This window comes from Elgaria multicarinata, chromosome 18 (assembly GCF_023053635.1).
Source record: "Elgaria multicarinata webbii isolate HBS135686 ecotype San Diego chromosome 18, rElgMul1.1.pri, whole genome shotgun sequence".
Taxonomy (NCBI): domain Eukaryota; kingdom Metazoa; phylum Chordata; class Lepidosauria; order Squamata; family Anguidae; genus Elgaria; species Elgaria multicarinata.
This window is the reverse complement of record NC_086188.1, coordinates 3,348,910-3,373,381: the sequence shown is the minus strand read 5'-3', so window position 1 is coordinate 3,373,381 and position 24,472 is coordinate 3,348,910. Positions and strand designations below refer to the sequence as shown.

At 45.7% G+C, this 24,472-nt stretch overlaps 1 protein-coding gene across 2 annotated transcripts in view; it reads right to left on the bottom strand.

Moving 5' to 3' along the window:
* Window positions 1-16,848, bottom strand: part of KIAA1671 (KIAA1671 ortholog) — a 64,808-nt gene extending 47,960 nt beyond the window's left edge. The window contains exons 1-5 of one of the 2 annotated variants that reach the window (XM_063144175.1): window positions 16,699-16,848; window positions 13,974-15,699; window positions 12,841-12,934; window positions 7,260-10,382; window positions 5,867-5,995 (exon numbers count right to left, since the gene is read on the bottom strand). In XM_063144175.1, coding sequence (XP_063000245.1) covers window positions 5,867-5,995; window positions 7,260-10,382; window positions 12,841-12,934; window positions 13,974-15,655 — 5,028 coding nt within the window. In that variant the 5' untranslated portion in view covers window positions 15,656-15,699; window positions 16,699-16,848. The remainder of the gene's footprint in view (window positions 1-5,866; window positions 5,996-7,259; window positions 10,383-12,840; window positions 12,935-13,973; window positions 15,700-16,698) is intronic. The other variant, XM_063144176.1, reaches the window with a different exon arrangement.
* Between the last annotated feature and the right edge of the window lie 7,624 nt (window positions 16,849-24,472).

Sequence of the window (24,472 nt, the reverse complement as noted above, 5' to 3'; positions counted from 1 at the left end):
AGAAGAGATCCTGGGCCTCCTCTGTGGGACAACCTTTCAAGTTGATGTAGAAAATTGAGAAGCAAGAACAGAAGTAGCAAGAGCTCAGGGTCTCCACGACGGGTGTCCTTCAGGGAGAAGTTAGGGTCATGCCCAAATCCCCAGAACTTTCTTACGTTTCGGCTCTCATTTGTCCACACCATACCTGGCACAGTTTTGAAGCACATGAATGAAAGGCATGGGAAAACGCACCAAAGAGACCCTGTGTGCATTACCTGTTCACCTTTCTACTACAAGGAGTCTAGTGCTACTGAATCAATTGGTTTCTCAAACATATAAACATCCTCACCACTTCCCTTTTCAGCAACATTGTCCGACGCACCATTATTATAAAAACACACACAAAAGCCCCTCCGAGAGGGAAGTTTATATTTTAATTAAGAGCATTTTAAGGGAAGAGCATTTCAAGGTTTCAACTCAGCCCATTGCTTTAGCAAAAATATTTAAATGCTCATCACTTCTGTTTTCAGTAACGCTAATATTTATTTGTTTATTACATTTCTATACCGCCCAATAGCCGGAGCTCTCTGGGCGGTTCACAAAAATTATAATATATATCAGATGCACCATTATTATAAAAACACACACACCCTCTTCTTTTCATCATCACCCCTCCACCTAAGGAGAGGGAAGTTTAGATTTTAATTAAGAGCATTTTAAGAGATTAGAAACTGGTTAGAATTTCAAGGTTTCAGCTCAGCCCATTGTTTAAAAGGGTGGGTTCTTTTAAAAACGCAAGCATGCCCCACAGACAATTCTGAGTGATAAGGGTCTAAAAGCAGCCTTCCTCAACCTGGGGCGCTCCAGATGTGTTGGACTACAACTCCCAGAATGCCCCAGCCAGCTCTGCTGGGCATTCTGGGAGATGCAGTCCAACACATCTGGAGCGCCCCAGGTTGAGGAAGGCTGCTCTAAAGGAAGCAAACAAACATTAGTACATAGCCCAGATGAAATAGATGACGTGTTAAAAAATCCAAGTTGTTTAGGACTGGCACAAATTGCAACCAAATACTGACATCTCTTAGAACAAAAAGCAGACATTTTAGGACTATCATTAATTTGACTCTCACTGCTACAAACACACACACACACACACACACAATCTTGTCTTAAAGAGCTCCATATCACCTCTGTAAAAGTTGCAGCATCCCATTAGAGATGTATTAGAAAGCCATTTCAGTTCATTTCTGACCAGAATTTCACCGGTTCAAACATCTCCTGGATCCAAACGCGGAATGAAACGCAAACGGCGATCAAAGTCTGCACATTTCTGAGCTCGCAATGTGTTTTGCGGAAGAAGAAAAGGTTCAGAAATGCATACGCTTGAAAAACGCACACAAAGGTACCTTAATCAGTGGAAGAAAAACCAGCACGTTATAAAAATGCACCCCATCGGTGTGTATATTTGGGGGAAATGTGCACAAAACCCACACATGAATTGTACGGCACCTCGGTAGATGCGCCCCGAAAGAGACATGGGAACTGATTCTGAGTCAGACAGGGAGGGGGAGTTAGAAGGGTTTGTCGAGGTGTCAAGGATGCAGGATCCAGGGGGCCAGTGAGAATATTCAGTGACAGAGAGGGTGAAGCCCATCAATCACGTGAGGTCCTGGTTCCTCTCTATTCGACCCTGGTTAGGCCTCATCTAGAGTATTGCGTCCAGTTCTGGGCTCCACAATTCAAGAAGGACACAGACAAGCTGGAGCGTGTTCAGAGGAGGGCAACCAGGATGATCAGGGGTCTGGAAACAAAGCCCTATGAAGAGAGACTGAAAGAACTGGGCATGTTTAGCCTGGAGAAGAGAAGATTGAGGGGAGACATGGTAGCACTCTTCAAATACTTAAAAGGTTGTCACACAGAGGAGGGCCAGGATCTCTTCTCGATCCTCCCAGAGTGCAGGACACGGAATAATGGGCTCAAGTGACAGGAAGCCAGATTCCAGCTGGACATCAGGAAAAACTTCCTGACTGTTAGAGCAGTACGACAATGGAATCAGTTGCCTGGTGAGTGTTGTGGCCTCTCCCACACTCAAGGCCTTCAAGAGGCAGCTGGACAACCATTTGTCAGGGATGCTTTAGGGTGGATTCCTGCATTGAGCAGGGGGTTGGACTTGATGGCCTTGTAGGCTCCTTCCAACTCTGCTATTCTATGATTCTATGAATTGGATGACGGTCCTCTGAACCTGAGAGAATCCAAACTCCTAATGAAGAGAAGGACAGGGTAAGACTAAGAGACCCAAGAGACAAACGTCAGATGAAAAGGGAGGAACCATGCAAGGCCATGAGGCGCTCCAAAAGACTTGCAGCATGGGAGGCAACCCCATAGAAAAACCCACCTTGAGGGCAAAGTTAGTAGCCCACAGGGTGGATTTGATTTAAATCATGATTTAAATCACTACTCAGAAAGATTCGATTTAATCATGTGACTTCCCCCCCCCCGCCAAAAAAGTGCACTCTAGTCATTTAATTTTTTGAAACTTAGCACTTAAGAGGTAAGGGGTTGATTCTGTGTACATAGATTTGCAAAGGAACAACAGGATTGTGATCTCCGCAGACACAAATTCACAGTTTTGAGAACTGTAAAACCAAGTGTCTGTGATCATATCTTCTAGACAGAAAATTTGCCCAATAATCTTACAGAAACCTCCGGAAGAGCATGACATGGTGAATGGATGAATGGAATTCATTTACCAAAAAATTTAAACACTGCATGAATATACAGCCTCATGCTACATAATCAAAAACTAATCCTTATTTTATGATTTATTTATTTATTGCATTTCTATACTGCCCAAAAGCCGAAGCTCTCTGGGCGGTTTACAAATAACCTTTGGACTCTAATGTGTCTTAAACAGAAAACTATCTTTTGATAGATTTTTTCTCAAATAGCATTTTATAAAAAAAAATCTGATTTAAATAAAAAAAAACTGATTTTTTTTTTTAAAAAAATAAAAATCGTTGGCTTTTATCCACCCTGGTAGCCCACTCAGTTTGAGAAAGAGGACCCACAGTAGCCAACAGAAGTTTAGCAATAACTCTAATTCATAGGGCTTTATCCCGGGGGAGCCTACGGTATTATGCTTAGCCTGCTAAAATAAGCTGGTCGCTGCATGAAGAAACCGTCTGTAGCCTAAAGTAATGCTTGTTTGTTTATTGTTTGCATAATAAAAGTAATTGACCAAAATCACAGCATGTCAGCTTGACTACAAAGAAAGCTAGGGGCCAAGCACCTGACACGAATGTTCATGTGGGGTGGGGAAAAGACCGGACAGAGCTTTGCGGTGGAATTTGGAGAACCCCGACGAGTTAGAGAACCCTGACAAACAAGCTTGTGTTTTGTTGATTTGCACCACCCTCTACATCCTACACAAATGGTGACCGTACCTTAGGAAAGATCCCCAAATCTCTTGCATCACACGTGTGGGGTTGCATCGCATGGATCTGATACGGAAAGTCTTCCCTCCCCACCACCCCAGGGTTAAGAATTTCGTGGTGCACTTATTTATTTTATTTTATTTATTTATTTATTACATTTTTATACCGCCCAATAGCCGAAGCTCTCTGGGCGGTTCACTGGCAGTACTTCAATGGCAGCAGATACATGGAAAGAATCACACTGTCTTCTATACTCAGCAATGCTTTCAACCACCACACGGTGGAGTTAAACACCCAGGCAGCCATATGTCAATTTGCTACCTGCAGGCAAAACTCTGAAAACCTCACCTGCATTTGTGGAAGTGGAAGTTTATTACAGATGCCGGCAATAAATGATGATGCCAGGTATGACCTTGAGTCAAGACTGATAAGCGATAGGACCAAATAATGCCAAATAATGCCTCTGCACTTTCTACAACTGCTCCCCAAGAGACAATCTGCATGAGAGCAGACTCCTAATGAAGAAGAGGATGGGTAAAACTAAGAGACCAAAGTGTTAGATGTCAGATGAAAAGGGAGGAGCATAAACGGACATGACCCTAACATAACAGAGGTCCTTCTCCATCAGCCCCTGCCAAAGGAAGTGAGGTAGGTGGCTACTAGGAGGAGGGCTTTCTCTGCTGTGGCACCCCAGTTGTGGAACGAGCTCCCTAGAGAGGTTCGCCTGGCGCCTACACTGTATTCCTTCCATCGTCAGCTGAAGACCTTTTTATTCTCTCAGTATTTTAACACTTAATTTTAACTTAAATTTAAACTTGGCTGTTTTAATTCCGTATTTTAATCTATATCAATTTCTGCTGTGTGGGTTTTATCCTGGTTGTGCTTTTTATATTGCATTTTATATTTGTGTTTTTAGACTGTGGGTTGCTTTGTTGTGCTTTTCACGGTTTTAATTTTTGTGAACCGCCCAGAGAGGCTACTGGGCGGTATAAAAATGTAATAAATAAATAAATAAATAAATAACATAGAAAAAATACAAAAAAAAACCAAAAAACCCAAGAACAACCATCACCTTGGAAGGGAAACCAATCAATTCTGAACAAGAGTTTCAGCAACCTGATTCTACAAGATCTGAAAAGAGCATTGAGGAACGCTTGTCAGTGGCTTGGGCTGGATCAGTTCATTTGTACACTTGGATACCACTCACAGCTGCAACTTGTAGGGTTCCTGCTGGAATAGGTTACTAGAGAGGACTGCCCATTTTAAAAAGTTCCAGGGTGGGGGTGTCAGGTACAAGAAGGTAACGGAGGCGTTGGAGGAAAAGATGACATGGGCTGCAAACTACACAACCGTCAGTAGCTTTTAAGGTGTCATCAGGGGCGCATTCAGTGTTTTCTTACCGCTGAAGCCTCACAGTTCATATTCCAACTATGAATAAGTTTTCTAAATTAGCAGCCAGCAGGATACTTTTGTTTGCCGTTCCATTTTTTTTAAAAAAAGAAACCTAAGTATACCCTTCCGACCTTTTCAAACGGCAATTATCTTTTACATTTATCAAAAACACACGTAGGAAAAAAAAGGTTTAATAGAAACTGCATGTTACACAACGACAACACGCCTAAGGGCTGGGGAACTCTTTACATCAGCCTTCCTCAACCTGGGGCGCTCCAGATGTGTTGGACTACAACTCCCAGAATGCCCCAGCCAGCTCGGCTGGCTGGGGCATTCTGGGAGGTGCAGTCCAACACATCTGGAGCGCCCCAGGTTGAGGAAGGCTGCTCTACATCTACGATGAGCTGGAACAAAGTTCCATGCACATCTGCCCAGCAGATGGCTCACGATTAGAACACGCTTTTATCGGCAGAGCAAAGAACACCTCGCTTGCACATGCTTGCAAATGTCCCTTTCGCTACACAGCATCTTGGGTTGATCTTGGGCCCGGTTCTAAAGTTGTGCCATAAAGCCCCACGTCAACCAACCACATGTTCCACAGAGAGAAAAGCCATTTTCCCATTCTGCCTTGTGCATGCAGCCCGCCGCTACGCATTGGGACATCTCGGATCCTAAATCCAAATGCAGGGAGACATCTTGAAAGCAAAATAGATTGGGGTGATGAGAAAGAGAGGACCAACCAAGATCCTCTGCGAGTGGGGTTCAACCAATCACGGAGAAAAGCTCAGTCTGCCTCAAGGTCTTAACCCTCCCTGGAAGGGAGGAGTCTACCGCACAGCATGAGGACCATGCGCCACAGGTCATGGACACACCAGTCATCCATTTGTGAAGCAAACCCCACAGAAAAGGACATGACTTGGACCAAAGGATTTCTGTGTTGATAATGAAGCGGGCTGAACATTCTGCGAACGGTGAAATTCCAACCATTTTCATCACGCTGCATTTATACAATTGGTTTTATGGACTTGACAGAGCATTGATGAAGTACGACGAGAACCTACCATGGTCCAGTGATCCACTCTTTTGTCTTTGTAAAAACTGCGACTCCTCCGCTGTATAGGAAGGTGTGGAGGATTTCTTGCTGCTGAGACATCACGGTCCGGCTCGGTCCGTTCTTTTTCAGGGTCCTGCTAGAAAAAGATAGTTGAGACAAGAGAATAGTACTCACAGAAACGAACAGTTTGCTTGTGATGCCACGAGCCCTTGCGAAGTTTTTACATCTCCATCGTGGAGAAGTGGAAGAAGCTGTGAAAAAGGGATTGTAGAGCTGGAAAAAGGGCAGAAAAAGGGCAACTAAAATGATCAAGGGTCTGTAGCATCTCCCCTATGAGGGACGGTTACAACAGCTGGGTCAGTTTAGCTTGGAAAAAAGGAGGCGCAGGGGAGATACCGGATAGAGGTATACAACATTATGCATGGGGTGGATAAAGTGGAGAGGGAGATAAGTTTCTCCCTCTCTCATAATCTCCCAACGTGAATATACCCGGTCACTACGTTCAACATCTAAGGTCCTCCTCCGGGTGCCTACTCCGAGAGAGGCTCGGAGTGTGGCAACGAGGGACAGGGCCTTTTCGGTGGTGGCCCCCAGACTGTGGAATGATCTCCCTGATGAGGCTCGCCTGGCACCAACGCTGCTATCTTTCCGGCGCCAGGTTAAGACTTTCCTCTTTGCCCAGGCATATGGCAGCACATCCTAATTACCCACATGTTTAGTTTTTAATCGGTTTTTAATGCTTTATGTGTGTATGTACTGTGTTTTAGAGTTTTAAATTTTGTATACTTGTTTTTACCTCCATTTTAGAATTTCTGTAAACCGCTCAGAGAGCCCTGGCTATGGGAGCGGTATATAAGTGTAATAAATAAATAAATAAATAAATAAATAAATAAATAAATAAATAAATAGAACCCAGTGGGGTCCTCCCATGAAGCTGATGGGTGGGAGATTCAGGACAGGTAAAAGGAAGGATTTCTGCACACAGCGCCTAGTTAAACTATGGAGTCCACTACCACAAGATGTAGTGATGGCCAGCAATTTGGATGGCTTTAAAAGGGGGTTAGATAAATTCCTCCCGGAGAAGGCTATCAATGGCTACTAGTCCGGGTGACTATGTGCTGCCTATAAGCCTATGCACACCAGTTGCTGGGGTACGTTGTGTCCTGCTTGTGGATTCCTGGTCAACAGCTGGTTGGCCCCTGTGTGAACAGAATGCTGGCCTAGACAGACCCTTGGTCTGATTCAGCATCAGGGCTCTTCTGATGTTCAGTGCTGCGCCCACAACAGCCCCTATGACAGTCTCTCAGATGCAGTTTTAACAACAAAGGCGAAAAAACTCTCCCCTCCATTCCATTCCATCCCAGATTCAAGGTCCACTCAACAACCAGTTCCGTACGCACCTTTTTCCCTTCCTGGAGGAAAGAGTCATGTTGCGACGCGGTCCATTTGTTCAGCCGGCTCTCTGCGCTTTCAGGTGGGAAACTTTGACGGACTCTGTTCTGGTCCTGCCTTTCTTTGGCTCCCGGTCCAGAAGGTAAGTTGCCCCTCGGTCTGGCCTGTCGAGACTTTTCGGAGTAGGAACGCCTTAAGTCTGGCAGGGCATTTAACAAACTAGGTGTGACACTGCTGGTCCATTTGGCTCCACTCTCGATGGCAGAGGACTCCTTCTCAAGAGAACTTCCATTCGCCCCAGATTTCCTCTTCTTTACCCCACTCCTATTAACGTCTGTGCACCCATCATCGTCTGAAGATGCAGCTGCCTGCTGCTTTGGGCTTTCCCCCTTCCACAGGGCTCCATCTGCATGCAGCTGGGGGTGAGAAGGAAGAGGAGCAGCAGCAGCAACGCTGGCTTCTGGTTCCACAGCCATACACACAGGACCAGAAACTTGTGTATTGTAGTTGGCATATTTCTCAGTTTGGTGCCTCAGCACCAGGCTCTCTCCTTCCCCTTCATCAATAATGAACGTTTTTTTCCTATTGCTGGCCGGATCGGCGGGCAAATACTTTGTCTGTTCTGCGGCCAGCCTCCCCCAGTTCGGAGGGCTGAAGTTCACATCTCTAGCCTTTAAGGGACTCGGTTCCTGGCTGCAGCTCTCTGACTTCTCTCTCTCACCTACACACACATTCTCTGTGGCGTAGAAGCTCCGCCTGCTGCCTCCTGGGGAATGATCCAACCTTTTAGGGTCTCTCTGGTTGTAACCATAAGACGTTTTATCCGTGGAAGTCCTTTTAGAGGCCAATTTCTCCCAAGAAGCCAAGCTGCTGTCTTCAGGGAGACGGCCCCCTCTCTTGTCCTGAATCGCAGAGGCCTTCTTAGAATCCTCTCCATATTCTGCCATGAGCACATCAATATCAAGAACTCTCGACCTGTAATTATCAGCAGCCTTCTCTGTGGCCATCCCATGGCTACGGTCGCTGTGCTTCTTTTGCCCTATACGCTCGCCGTCTTGGGGAATGCGCCTAAAGGAAGGAGGAGATTTCAGCTCTGAATGGAGAGGAGGATTGAGATCTTTAAATCTCTCGTTAGCCTCCGCCACTCGTCGTCTCTCGAGAGACCTCCAATTCGCATCTCTCACCTCACTGAGCGGGTATTTAAATGCCCCTTGCTTTGGGGAATCTGAAGCGTCCCCTCCTCTCCCGTTCTTGCTGAGATGCCTGTCCAGAGATCCTTGTGTGTCTGAAAAACTTTGAGTGGGTTGGCGACTGGAGGGATGGGATTTCCTGGAAGTAACTGAAACATCTTCTGCTAGTGAAGAAACATATCTGCTTTTGAGGGGCTCAAAAACATTTCCAGATGTATTTTCATTTTCATCAGAAATTTGGTAAGTAACAGCAAAATAGGTTGCCTTCGCCTCGGAAGGAGAGAGCTGGTTCTTAAGACTATCGTCTGGGCTACCGGGAGTTCCCCTGAAGCTCCCGTCCCTTGGCTCTGCTCCATCTCTGGCTACGGGGCTTCTCTTCGCAACTGACCCGTCACAAAGTTGCAAGGAGTCCCTTCTGCTCAGCGATTTTGCATTCTCCTGAGCCAGTTCTCTGACTTCCTCAAACCTCGCGGCGTCGTGAGGCAAAGTTTTCCTTCGCCACCTTTCTGAAGCTTTTGTAGTAGAAACGTGACGGCCGTTTCTCCTGACCTTCTCTTCTGCATCCAGCTGTTGAAATCTCTCTCCTCCAGCTCTACGGTCTGAAACATTCAGTTCTTCTTGTACGCCATATGCAGATGGCCACGTCTTTAGTCCAAATACTTTAGATGTTTCCTGCTCAGACGTTGGCTTAGGGTCTGTACTCAGGTGGGAAGCTCTCCTGCTGAATTTGTGCCATTGGCTAACCCCATAAAGTGAAGGTTGACTCTCATGTTCGCTGGTAACAGATGATACCGAGTTCTGACCAACATTAACTCTGGCTTCACAGTCTTCGGTCCTGCCCGGCCCTGCTCCAAAATTCTCAGAGAAGCGCTTCAGCAGTTTGGAACTTTCCAACTTACCAGCCAGGACAGCTCCACCTTTTTCTTCATCGACTTCCGGAGTCAGCTTAGCGGCTTTGTCATCTGCTGTCCCTAAATCCTTATTTCTATTTGTGAAGTACAACGGTTTCACAGCGGCATGCTGCTGTCCAGTCCGATTTCTGTTCAATTCATTTACATGCTCGTGGAAAGCATGATAACTCTGAGAGACGTTAAGCTCTCTCAAAGGGGATGTCTTTGAAGCAGCTTCCTCCGTGGCTTTCGGTTTGGAAATGAGACCGTCCTCTTTCCAGCTGTCTCCCTTAACGTCAAGGCTACGTCGCCAAACGGCATCCGTGGCGCTCCCGTCCATTTTTCTCCTCTCTTTCAAGGATCGTCGGCTTCGTAGAGTTACGGCCTTGTCTTCAGGCACTGCTGTGACAGCCTCACTCTGCACCCTTTCGCCAACTGTCTGGAGAATTTCGTATCTGGGCTCGATCCTTTGGTACACTAAGGAGTCCTCGACGTGCTTTGGAGTGGGCTTTTCATACATCTCCTTTGCAGTGTACTTTCCCCAGGTAGTAGCCTGTAGGGCTTTGACTTCATTTAACGATTCTGTTTTCCAGTGTTTTTCGGCATCCAGTGATGTCTGCCTGGATAGCGCTTTCTTTGGGAGTGTTTTAGCTTCCAGTTCTCTCTCCATCCATGATTCTTTGCCATGTCCCAACTGCCTTCCAACGAGCTCCTTCATCGGCTGTAACGCAGGCTCAGCTCCAAAATGATCAGCAGCTACGTGGTGCCTTTGCACGTTGTGCTCAAACATGGTTGCTCTGACCGTTTTAATGCTCGCGGCATTTTCGGCAGGAGGAGGAGGAGGTATGGAATGTGCCCTTGTGTCGTGGCTTGCGACCCGAGCAGGACTTTCACCCTGCAGGGTGACATTTTGCCTCTCTCTGACAAGGTTGCCATCTCTCTCTAGGTGCCCGGCCGTCTGTGCTGTTTTTATGAGCTGCTGTGGCTTCCATGGAGTTCCAGCCACATGGGTTTCTTTAGAATCTGTTCCACGCAGCGGCTGTGTCTCATTCTGAAACAAACAGAAAGACCCAAGCATCATCAGCATCATCTGCATTTTTATACTGCCCAAAAGCCAAAGCTCCCTGGGCAGTTCAAAAAAACTAAAACCATTCAGAGTATAAAACAAACAGTATAAAAACAAGATATAAAATACACATTAAAAACTGATTAAAAACATACTATACATGATTACAGCATCTTATTATTAAAATAAGAAGGCGTTTTAGAGCACCTCTAAATGACTAAATGACATTTCTCCAACAGCCCAAAGAAATCCAAAAGAGAGCAGTCTCGTATCATGTCAGTATTAACACTTCAACTCATAGTTTGCTTTTTGAAGTTCATTAATAGTAAAAGTCAAAATAAGATCCATTGTTTCTGAATGTAAGGGGGAGGGACCAACAGCTTAGTGGTCGTGCAGAAGGTCCCAGGTTCAATCCCAGGTAGGGTTAGAAAAGAAGATCCTCGCCTGAAAGCGTGGAGAGCCACTGCCAGTTGGCATAGACAGTGCTAAGCTAAGGGTCTAGCTTAGAATAAAGCAGATTCCTCTGACTAAAACATGACAGCACAATGCAGAGGCATTTCAGTACACCTATCAACGTGCTTTTCATTTGGTGGATTAGATGCACTGCTGCATCCCGTGCGATTCAACCGTGGGACAATCCATTCCTGGCCCCCGAAGGACCGATGTAAGCTACATGGCAGGCTCTCCACTGTACACACAAGGTGTCCTCTCATTACTTAACCCTCCACAGCTGCCGTTTGGAGACAGCTTACCATAACCAGAGAGGAGGCATGAGCTCCAGAACTGATTCCTGACTCCAAGCTGAGCAAACTCAGCACTCAGGAGCACATGGTAAAGCACATGGCCACTTTGAACAGGCAGCCTCCTGGATTTTCTTGAGGCCTCTCTCCTTTTTGCCTTGTTCTCCTCTTTGCCTTGGTCTCCTCTTCGCCTACACCCCCCCTGACAAACTGCTCCCCCTGTTCGCTCTCTCTCTGGTGGCTGGCTTCCTTTTGTAGCTCCTAGTGCAGCTGGGGCAGCTCCTCTTCTCTGCTTCTGCTCAGCTTGGAGTCAGGAATCAGAATTGGACTCGATGGCCTTATAGGCCCCTTCCAATTCTATTATTCTATGATTCTATGAACTAGAGTACTGATTGCCACTGCACATTTTGCCAGTACTTGTTTGCACGACACTGTTGATTGTGGTTGAATGGTTCTAGCGCACATGTATTTAGGGTCAACTTCTCCCAAGTTCTCACACCTGGCTTAGACCCCCTCTCCCTTTTCAGGTTTTAAAGGTGTGCTTTTTTTTACATTGAACCATTCCACTACCCTGCCTCTAAGAAGAGAAAACCCTAAAGCAATATGTGATGAGCCTGGGTCTGGTTTTTTTAGGCTCATCATGTGTTTTTTAAGTTGTTATAGCGGTTTTAAATGTATGCGTATATTGTATGTTTTTGTGGATTTTGATTTTTGTATATTGTTTTTAAGTGTCAGAGAGCTTCGGCCATGGAGCTGTATACAAATGCAATAAATAAATAAATACATTTAATAATAATAAAGTAGAATTGGCCCTGAAATGATGAAACATAAAGTGTGATTGTTCAAAATAAAGATGAGGAAAACCAATTTCTGCATTAAGTCATTTTTTACAAGGACACACTCTTTTCTAAAGCATTGCCAAAATGACACTGTATTTTACCATCCTCCCATGCCTACGTTGTTGGTTGCAAACCTCTAATTTTAAACAGCACCCTCCCTTAAATTCCAGGTCTTGCTCTGTTTAAGAGAATGTTCCACAATCCAAACTACTTTTCTCCTTCAGAGACTGCACAAGATGTCATAGTAAAGTACAGAGCCCATATATTTGGGATCTTATAAAAAAATATGAGAAATTGCACCAAACTTTTATGAGTTTGAATGCTATTTATAAGTAAAGTTGTTATGCAAGCACATACACACCCCGCCATGCGGGAGCACACGCAGAGGCACTTTTTACATGCACCAAGTCAGAGGGTGCAATTCCTTTTCATGTCAATGCATCATTGTGACCAATTGAATGCACTGTTCTAGGAAGGGCTGGTAGGTTACACATAGCTCACTATACAGTCATTGTGCAATGTTAAGGTTGAGCTCATTAATGGCATAATGACTAGAACAAAGTAATGTAACTCACTGGAGGAAGGAGAAAGGTGGACGACACATGTACAGAACGCCGTTTAGCTTACTGGGGGATTTTACCCTCTCATATTTAAACGATCCACATATACAGGCTAACAAAACATATATGCTTTTTTCTGTGCTGCCCAGTTCAGCAAAGGAATTAGCAAACTAAGCTTATTAGGATTAGGCCAGTCTTGAAATGTGCAAGGCCCATTCCTTGCACAGTGACACACAGCCATATGGGCAACATCTAAATAGGATTCTACTTGGAAGAAGATTCAAACTCCATGATGCTTTCTCACCTCTTGAATGTCTGGTGTTTCACTAAGGGACTCCCTGTTCACTTCCAACTGCCTCTCGGGTTTCATTTCACCAGCTGTCATGGGGCTGGAAAACCTGTTTGCAAAGAAGCCATACAGCGAAAGAGGAAGAGCGTGAGTGACAAATTTCAAGCCATTTGCCGCAACCTATGTGTCAGACGTAGAGGTAAGCAGCACATTATTTAAACGTGCTTCCCAAAATTGTAAAATCAAATTCCAATTCCACCCTAGACCAGAACCGGCTAAGCATTTTTTCACAGCTCTGGTTCAGTAGAAACATGGGTACAATTGCCCATAAGGCCAGCAACACACACAGACACACATCAAGAGCCAGTGTGGTATAGTGGTTAGAGTGTTGAGCTGGGAGATCCAGGTTCTAGTGCCCACTCGGTCATGGAAATCCACTGTGTGACTTCGGGCCAGTCACAGACTCTCATCCTAACCTTCCTCACATCATTTTTGTGAGGATAAAATGGTGAGGAGAACCAGTTACCTAGGGAGTTACTAGAGGCCTTCAAGAGGCAGCTGGACAACCATCTGTCAGGGATGCTTTAGGGTAGATTCCTGCATTGAGCAGGACTCGATGGCCTTTTAGGCCCCTTCCAACTCTATGATTCTATATTCTATGATCATGTACCCAGCCTTGAGCTCCTTGAAGGAAAAGGCGGAATATAAATGTAAAAAATAAAATAACGTTTCAGATAGCTTAGAAGTAATACTGATTTTTAGTCCTTTCTTGCATTATGAATTCTGCATTATAAACAGACTTGATAACTTAAAAACCAAGAGCGTGCCTGCCCCTTTTAAGGCTGCGTTGTGAAATCCCACCGTACACCCAGGAATTTTAAAATGCGGCGTGGACACTGCTCTCAACACCAGCATGACTGCGGCAACAATGAAACCCACCAGTTTGCAACGCAGACTGAAGCCACTTGTGCATCCAACCTCAAGATTTGCACAAACACAGAAAGAATAAAGTTTCCAAGAGAAGCGCAGAGGGGTGTGTGTGTGGAAATGAGAACAGTTCGAAGCGAAAAAATGTGAACTCGTGGAACCAAATAAATGCATGTTAAGATCACAAGGTGCAACGTTTGCATCGGACTCTGACAACTTACAGCTTTGTCAAATCTGCAGAAAGAGGCCGTGACCGGAACGACCGGCGCTGGTTTACTGGTTTGGTGTCTGTATTTTCTGCGGTCAGTTCTTTGATTCTCTGCTGGATGTTCAGAATTCTCTTTTCTTTTCCAGGGCTTTCTGGGAGAGATTCAGCATTCCCTGGAGTCGTGCCGTTGGCTAAGGCATCCTGGAAATTAACAGGTATTTTAACACTGCCTCCTCTCAAGCTTTTGTTTTCGGCATTCGTAGAGTTTTCACTGACGGCAGGAGTGTCCTTTTGATTTAATACTGTCCTCTCCTTAACCGACTGGCCTTTGCTATTGGATGGTTCCTTGATTTTCTCTGAAATCGCTGCAATATCCGTTTCTCCCTCATTCTGTTCGTCTTGACTTTTAAGCCTCAGCTCCCACAGGTATTTTCTGTCCTTCGCAGAGGCTTGACCCACGTCTTTCGGTGCGTTCCAGCACAAAGGCGCAACCTCACTTGGAGAAGGCTTCTGGATTTGTGCAGCGGATTTGCTTTTAGCACACTGGAAGTCAGCAACCGGAACGGCACTTTTCAAATTTGATTTTGAAGTATCAGCTGGACTTAAACCTGCTGCTTCACTCTTTGCCCCGATTTCCGATGGTCTGCTACTGCCCACATCAACAAAGTGAGCAACGAGGTTTCTTTCCTTGCCTTCAGCTGGGCATGATCTCCTCTGCACAGAAAGGTCGCGGCTTTCAAATTTTGCGGTGAGATCCATGGACAGTGGCCTAGGTTTCCTAACCCACGATTTCTCAAGGGTAGATTTTTCATCAGCAATGTCGGGACTGCACTGCTTTGGATCCTTTAACGATTCCAGAAAGATGGCAGACACCGGTCTTTGTTTAGGCCTGGGCTGCACCTCGCTAACCAAGCTAATGCTGCTGTTACTCGGTTCCTTTTCAACATCTTTAGCTCTTTCCTCAGTGGCACCTGAAAAGGTGTCTTTCCTTTCGTGAGATCGGCGTAGATTCCAGGAGACCGGCCTGGACTCTGAGGACAGAGACGACTGCCTATGAATGCCAGCGCTTTCGGATCTTCGGTAGGAGATCTCTGACATTGAAGGAGGAAGTTGCCCCTCTGGGTCTTGTAAAGTGCTAAATGTCTTCTCGGGAGTCAAGTTCATCCTGGCTTTCTCCGCGCTTCCAGTTTTAAAGAGGATAACTGTATTTGCCAAGGGACTGGAATAAAAGGGCATATTTGCAACTAACTCCCTGGTACTTTTGTTTTCAATTAATTTGTGATCTACCAGTGGCGGGACATTTCCAGTTAACCCCTTAGCCGTGGTTGTATCTCCAAAAGTTTTGGCAAACGTGGAAGGTTTGGGGGCAGCATTGCTGGGTTTGAGTGCTGGGACAGGAGGCTTCACCATGGTGAAAGTGTCTGAAGACATCTCCCTGGAAAACGGCTTGGGAGTTAGCCGTGGCCTTGAAGCAGCTGGAGGCATGGTGGCCGGCCTCACGGGGCTTCCAAATTTGCTCCTTCCTTCCAGAATCAACGGGGACAAAGAACTGGGATGCTCGCTGCCCTTGTTGCTTGTGTCCGAAAGAGAGCTGACAAAGGCATGCTGCAGCGTGGCTTCATTCTTAAGTTCAGCTATATTGTTCAAGGAAGTGAGGGCAGAGCTGACTTCAACTTGCGTTGCCATCGCTCTCATGAAAAACCCAGTGGTATTAGGAGGATTCCAGGAGGAAGAATGTGCTGTCGAAAAAAATAAAGCTGAATATTAGTGCTTGTGATGGCAAGTGACTCGCCTTCCTACCACGGCCACCACATTCATGCAACACCATCAGTGTACTAGGTGATGCACCAGCTGCCTTTGTTATCTTCAATTAGATTTCCTACATCATCATATTTCTTACCCACCTCTCCATTTGGATCAAGGCGGGGAACAAATAAGTATAAAATACATAAAACTGAAGCAATGTGTACATAGTATACATTAAAACATCCTAAAAACATCCTAAAATGCCCCTGGACAGGCCTGCCGGAAGAGATCAGTCTTAATAGCTTTCTTGAATGCTAATAGACTGTCAAGTTGACGAGTCTCCTCCGGCAGGCCATTCCACAGTCTGGGAGCAGCAGAAGAGAAGGTCCTCTGGGTAATATCTGTCAGCCTAATTTTGGCAGACTGAAGTAGATTCTTCCCAGAGGACCTGAGTGTGTGGGGCGGATTGTACGGGAGAAGGCGATCCCGCAGGTAGCCTGGACCCAAACCATGTAGGGCTTTAAAGGTGATAACCAACACTTTATACTTCGCCCGGAAACTAATTGGCAGCCAGTGAAGAGATTTTAAGACTGGTGTGATGTGGTCCCCCCTAGGTGTACCGGTGACCAGCCTGGCTGCCATATTTTGAACTAGTTGAAGTTTCCAGACTAGGCACAAAGGTAGGCCTATGTAGAGCGCATGGCAGAAGTCGAGCCTCGAAGTTACTAGTGGGTGCACTATTTAGCTTTCAGTGGACACCTTTTTAACAACCTCTGGCCTGCCAAGGCTTGGACTTCCTTAATGGGCTCCACCCAACTCCCCTTCTCTAGCACCGCGCCCTGAACTGGAGGCTACCGGAGGCTTTGTTAGGAGGAACCTGAGAGGAGACAACATGTTCTTCCAATGAGTTACATGTAACAATTAATGTACCAACTTTATCAAGCCCACAAACCCTACTCCAGAGAAAACCTTTTACACAAACGACCCACTACCTTGGTCTCTCTGGTCCTTTTATAGCGGTGCCACTGCGGAAAGAAGCAAACGGAACCAGGAGTCATTCTGAAGTGCATCCTCTCCATGCATCTCACAAGCAATGGCTCAAGAGAAACAGAGCGTTTCTATGATTCTTTGGGATGCTGCTTCTGTGAATAAAAAAACAAATAAGAGACAAGGTTCAGAGGACAGGGAAGATCCTTGAGAACATGGAACGGTTGGCGTTACTCATACTGTCACGGAATCAACCCACTCCTGAGCTGGCTCATTTGCAGCAGGCCTGCTTGGGATACAGGTTGGCTTGCACAATTTCACAAGTACATCAGCAGAAAGAGCAAGAAGCAGAGAAGGGCGAGGGGCAAGGGAGCCTCAGAAGAAAACCATAAGTCTGGACAGGCCAGAAAATGCTTGCTTTGCTGCAAACTTAAGGGTCTAACATGAAACCAGGTAGTCATGAATATTATTATTATTATATTTATTTGTATCCTGTCTTTCGCCCAATAATGGGCCTCAAGGCGCCCTTACAAAATTTAAAACATATACATCTTAAACCTAGGAAAAGAAACGTACGTTTTTTTTAAAAAAAATTACAATATTAAAACATTAATCGTTTAAAACACACGACAATTTTACAAGTCCTTAACATAGATGGAAGACCAGATTATTCTCCAAAGGCCTGCAAACAAGTTTTTGCCTGCTTCTGAAAGCACATCAAGGAAGGAGCCAGTCTAGCTTCCCCGGGAGGAAAGGAAAGGAAAGGAACCTCTTGTGCAAGCACTGAGTCATTACTGACGCTTGGAGGGATGCCAGCTTTTGCTGACATTTTCTTGGCAGGCCTTATAGCGGGGTGGTTTGCCGTTGCCTTCCCCGGCTGTTATTCCCTTTCCCCCAGCTAGCTGGGTACTCATTTTACCAACCTTGGGAGGATGGAAGGCTGAGTCGACCCGAGCCGGCTGCCTGAAACCAGCTTCCGCTGGGATCGAACTCAGGCCGTGGGGAGAGTTTCGGCTGCAGAAACTGCTGCTTTACCACTCTGTACCACACGAGGCTCTAGCTTCCCCGGGAAGAGAGTTCTAAAAAACTGGAGCAGCCACCGAGAAGGCCCTGTGAGAATATCTTTCACTTAAGCTTAAGTAACTTGCCAGTTCTTTCCGAATAGAGTCTAAGACTGCAAACTGATGTAACCATGACAGTTAAGTCTGTGAAAGTTAGTCTCAGCAACCGGATCTTTGCTCATTTGTCCTTTAATACGTAATCCGTCAAAGACCGATCATAAGGTATTAGCTGGATAGGTCCAAAGTTTTGTTCTGGATGTCTGCTGGCTGCTTTGTATGCTCCCAGTCGCAAATTACATGTCAGGTTTAGTATTACCTTGATCTCAATTACTATAATTTACTTTCTATTGTAAATCTCATTCAGTGGCGGCGGAAATGCCAGTAGCCTCAACCAAGTACCCAAATGGGGCTCTCCTTCTGGATGCATTCCAGGTCGTGTTTTACTACTGGTTTACTACTTGAAGAGCAACAGGGCCACTATCCAGAAGGGGGTTGCGTTTCCCAGGTGGTGGTCCATTGTTAAATCCCTGCCACAAAATCCAGCAGTACTTCCAAGCACATGAGCGGTGTGGGAAGGGGGAAGTAAGAGAGAAGAGGAGAGAGCACCCGCCTACAGAGGACAACGCAGGACAGGGTGACCCCGAACCCATGAACAAAAAGCATCCTGGCGACCACGTCCCAAAGAAAAGAAGAACGGAAAGGAAAATTACGTTAGTTATAGGGCAGATCGGAAATCTAACATATAAATAAATAAATATAAATAAAAAAGGAGGGGAGAGAAAGAAACCTGACTTAAAGCTGCTGAAAACACGTTGCTGCAGAACATTAACTGAGATTGTTGCCCTCAACGAAGCTATAAGGAGCCTATCCCTGTCCTACAGCCATGGGGTAGCTCCCCTTTCTGGGAGGGATGGGAGAACACCAGTTCCCTGGCTTAAGCACTGAAAGTTTTCGGATACCATTAATGTATCCGAGAGCCAGCGTGGCGTAGTGGCTAAAGTGCTGGACTGGGAGTCGGGAGATCCGGGTTCTAGTCCCCACTCGGCCATGGAAGCCCACTGGGTGACTTTGGGCCAGTTACAACCTCTCAGCCCAACCTACCTCACAGGGCTGTTGTTGTGAGGATGAAACGGAGGAGGAGGAGGAGGATTATGTACACGGCCTTGGGTTCCTTGGAGGGAAAAAGGTGCAATAAATAAATAAATAAAATTAATGTGGCTGCAAAGAGGCTACCAAGAAAAACGACACCTTTCGAAACAGACAACGTTCTTCGGCAAGCGCTCTTCATTTCAACTTCAGCTTCTCCCTCTGCACTTGTTCTCTGATCGCTGAGGACGCATATCGCACTGGGAGCAGCCTACGCAGAGCAGAGCCGGGGCCTGAGGAGGACCGGCGCTCCCTATGAACTGTGCCCTTTGTCCTGGGAGAAGCAGCCAGGCCCAAAGGATTGGCAGGAAACCACGCAGGACGCCCGGACCAAGGATCACCGTGCAGGAGCGGTTCCTAAGCAACACTTGCATACCGTTGATTCACTGCCCTGATTACGCCTGGTCTTGCGACCGTGCGCGTTAAGTTTATAGGCTTATAAAAAGAGGGTCACGTTCTGCAACGCAGGCCCTCTATTCGCAAGGCAGCTCATTCCTGTGGCATAAATGCCCTGCGGTGGACACTTGCACTATTATTATTATTATTATTATTATTATTATTATTATTATTATTATTATTTCTATACCACCCCTTAGCCGAAGCTCTCTGGGGTGTGTGTGGCTACATTAAAACAATTAAAAACTATATACAGAATTTTAAACCATAAAAACATGCAGCATACACACACAAAAATACATCTAAAAACAACTACGGACAACTTTAAGCTGTCGGCTGAATCTAAAAACAGATCCGGGATTGGTGAAGCTCTATTGCTAAATGCCTGAGAAAGAAGTCTTGACCTGGCGCCGAAAAGATAGCAATGTTGGCACCAGGCGGGCCTCGTTAGGGAGATCATTCCGTAATTGGGCCCGGGGGGGGGGGGGGAATCCTTGCAACATAAGCAGCACCTATGCTCACATACATCACAGTCAAGAGAGAGGTCAGAAGTATATACTGATATGCATGACGGCTGGTGAATCTTAATTAAGAGCTTAACACTAGCCCATGCAGCACCGACCGTGCACCACAGATTGCATTAGTTGCGTAGTTAATGATTTTTAAGCAAGAAATATATAGCCGCCATTGTAGCAAAGGATACATTTACATCTCTCTCTCTCTCTCTCTCTTGGTTTGTGACTCAAGGCCACAAATGCCACCGAAAGCGAAACAGCATTAAAAACAAGAATAGCATTTTTTTGTTTGTTCGTAAAGCACGTGATTCTAGGGGGGACAAATCAGCGGAGATTAGATTTCTAACTCAAACGTCATGGTAAAGAAAAATCGTAAGCTGCAGCCCATTCCAGCACCCAAAATGGGGTCGCAAATTCCATTTCAGAGAAGTTCTCGTGAGCTGCGTTCCAGTGTTGGGCAGAGCCAAAGTCAAAGAGTTTGTGCCCCCAAATACCAGTGTATTTTAGCTTAAAGTTCGTACTGTCAGCAACAGCACCTTAGAAGAGGCATTAATTTTTCATTTTTATTTTATTTTTAAAAAATTCTAACCCGCCTCTCCATCCTGATCGAGGCGGGGAACAACAACAGCATAAGACACATAAAGCATTAATCAAAACACAACGTACATTGTTAAAACGTCCTAAAAACATACTAAAAGCATCCTAAAATTCCACTGGATAGGCCTGCCGGAAGAGATCAGTTTTTATAGCTTATTTTATTTTAGTGTTTTAAAATGGGGGGGGGGGGGACTGCCCAAAACCCAAATGCTCAGTGGTCTGGGGATAACCAGGATGATCAGGGGTCTGGAAACAAAGCCCTATGAAGAGAGACTGAAAGAATTGGGGCATGTTTAGCCTGGAGAAGAGAAGATTGAGGGGAGGCATGATAGCCCTCTTCAAATACTTAAAAGGTTGTCACACAGAGGAGGGCCAGGATCTCTTCTCGATCCTCCCAGAGTGCAGGACACGGAATAATGGGCTCAAGTGACAGGAAGCCAGATTCCAGCTGGACATCAGGAAAAACTTCCTGACTGTTAGAGCAGTATGACAATGGAACCAGTTACCTAGGAAGGTTGTGGCCTCTTCCACACTAGAGGCCTTCAAGAGGCAGCTGGACAACCGTCTGTCAGGGATGCTTTAGGGTGGATTCCTGCATTGAGCAGGGGGTTGGACTCGATGGCCTTGTAGGCCCCTTCCAACTCTGCTATTCTGTGATTCTATGATAAGGGTGGGGTTCTAGGGAAGGGAATGTGGCCATCTGGGTGGACTGGTTCTGCATCTCTGACCTAGAATTTGGATAATGCAGCAAACGCATTTGGGATATTGTTTCAAGTTCTTGCACAGCACCGGTGAACCTGTTGCTAGAGTAACAGGACTGGTGCAAATCCAGTTGTTGCATAAAGGCAAGCCACTCCACCCTATGGTCCTCTTCCCCCCACACACACACTGCTTTTATGAGAGAACAAGATTACGGGCTCATAATGCACCACGGCCGTCTATTAATAGCCACTTCAACCGGCGCTTCTCAGCTGACGTCATTAGCCGTACAGCCAGATGTCAAAAAGTCACCTTTTGAAATCACGGGCACTTGGAAGAAGGGCCTGTACAACTCAGTTCAACTAGCCCTACCCATTGTGCGACTGGGAGGTGATTCGTCACAGATAATCAGACCTCCATAGTACCTTGGATTTTATTAAGTATGGATTTTAACTCGCTACGGAATTAAAAACAACTGAATAGCGGCTCATTCCGAAACAAAGGGGCGAGTCACACCTAGGCCACAGCCAGTACATGTACAAACAAGAGAGTGAGGTTAAAAGACTTCCTGGGTTAAACATTACATAGCCTCAAAATGCCAAGTTCAGGTCACTCTACCTGTAGTAGGAAAGCACGACCACATAAATACATTTAAGCAGGAGCTGCCAAGCACAGCTGTCATTCAATAGTATGACATCCAAGAAACAGATTATTAGTTGGGGAGATAATACACAGAATTTGTCCCCCCCCCCCCCGGATGCTGAATTAATCCAAAAGAAAGTAATTGGCTTTTAACCAAGTTAAGTGGCAATGTAGTAACTCTGGGGAAACACCAAAAACAGTTCAGTGAAATGACGAGAGAAGGAACATGAGTATGATTTAAAATATGATTCCAGCAAGGCAAAGGAGTTCAGGAAAAGCAAGACAAACAAACCCTGAAGGAAGCAGGTTGCGATAACAAAAATAAAAGAGATTTCGCCCACATACCTTCCCTGTGTGGGCTGCCAATATTCCAAGAGGGTTAACCTCAACCCATTGTGTCTGCTAATTCTTCCTTATTCCTCATCATTATAGAGCTCCACAAACGGCAACTTCCTACATCTTCCTACACTTGAAGCTCATAATACAATACATGTCACTTAAAAAGAAAAGGCAGGAAGGAAAACAATTCGGTTGCAAGCCTGTTCAACAAGCCTCACCAGCCTGGATGCAAGAAGTCAAGTATTCCTCTCAGTTAAAAGGGAGATGGACGTTTCAAAACTTCAGGCAGGAATCTGCATTCAACACACATGTAGACATGCCTCTGTTCTTTTCACAGAACCGCCTGTTCTTCAGTGTCCTGCTCCCACTTAAATCCATTTCTGACAGAAGGATGAAATGGAAGATCCAGGACCCCCTGGCTATGACCCCCGCCCCCCACGCTCCAAATGCAAACCAAGTGGCCCAGAGGTTAAACTCGTGAAGTGCACAGAGTTACCAAGGTTCTTGAGATTTGCTTTGCTCACAGTACCTGAATGGCCTCCACACCTTAAGCAACTCCTGTTACACTTTGAGTATCATCATCATCATAAATTTATTTCTTACCCGCCTCTCCATTCTGATTGAGGCAGGGAACAACAATACACGATAAAATACATAAAACTGAATTAAAACATAACATACATTGTTAAAAGCATCCTAAAAAACATCCTAAAAACAACGTAAAATTCCACTGGACAGGCCTGCCGGAAGAGATCAGTTTTGATAGCTTTCTTGAATGCTGATAGACAGTTGAGTTGATGAGTCTCCTCCGGCAGGCCGTTCCACAGTCTGGGAGCAGCAGAAGAGAAGGTCCTCTGGGTAATGGTTGTCAGCCTAGTCTTTGCTGACTGAAGTAGATTCTTCCCAGAGGACCTGAGTGTACGGGGCAGATTGTACGTGAGAAGGCGATCCCACAGGTAGCCTGGACCCAAACCATGTAGGGCTTTAAAGATAACCAACACTGTATACTTTGCTCGGGAACTAATTGGCAGCCAGTGAAGAGATTTTAAAACTGGTGTAATATGGTCATGCCTAGGTGTACCGGTAACCAGCCTGGCTGCCATATTTTGAACTAGTTGAAGTTTCCGGACTAGGCACAAAGGTAGCCCTATGTAGAGCACATAGGGGGGAAATCGTGTTCATCACACGGGGGAAATCGTGTTTGCTTACCGTCACTTCTCCGCCCGCCCATTTGTCCCCCGTTACTTCCTATTTTGGAAGAGGAAGTAAACAACGTGCACGTGGCCCATTCAGTGGGCTGTTTTGATCCCGCTGCGTCTCCTGCACACAGCAGGAGGTAGCGGCAACTTCCGTCTTTAAAAATAAGTCAGACTTACTGGGGTGTTTTGGTTTTTTTTGTCGTGCGAAGAAGGCTAGAAGGGGCAGGAGGCAGACAACGTCGTGAGAGAGACCTGCGAAACTCCGTGAGTGCGCAGTAATGAGTGTGCAATAACACGCTCGGTTGATGGAGCACTTTGTCAGGCCCCTGCGAGTAGCAAGCAATGCCCATACATTCTTCCACGAGATGCAGGCATCCCGGAGTGCCAGTGTATACTCAGACCAAGCTCCTTAAATTCAGAGTGGCTTTGCCTCATGCTATTATTCTTCCTAATCTAAGATGAAACGCACACAAACACATTAAACTAAAACCCCTTTGTAAAACCTTTTGCTGCCTTGTCCTATTTGGCAGGGGCGAGGTTTATTTATTTATTTATTGCATTTCTATACCGCCCAATAGCAGGAGCTCTCTCGGCGGTTCACAAAAATTAAAAACATTCAAAGTATAAAACAACAGTATAAAACCATAATATAAAATACAATATAAAAGCTCAACCAGATAAAAACAGCAGCAATGCAAAATTACAAATTTATTTATAGACTGTTAAAATGCTGGGAGAATAAAAAGGTCTTCACCTGGCGTCTAAAGGCATATAACGTAGGTACCAAGCGAACCTCCTTAGGGAGCTCATTCCACAGCCGAGAAGGTTATCAAGCATCCCAGAACGTTTGCCATTTTAGCTGCCTACTCTGCCTCAGGGCCTCCTGCTCCGCTCAAGGCCCCCCAAAAATGCCTGCTGCCAATCTTCACATTATTTGCCAAGTATTCCCTTTTGAACATAGAGTAACCTTGCCCACACACTTCCCCTTTTGCAAAAAAAGGGGGAAAAAACACCCGGTTTCTTCCATCTGCTTTGTATCTGCTCTGTGCACGATCTGAGTCTGATGATGACTGTTTTCTCCCAGTAATCTGAACTCGCGCTTGAACTGTGTGGAAGTACACCGGAAAGAATTCAAAGTGACATCTGCAGCAGTTACTGGGCTTGTATTCCCTGAACGACTCCGCT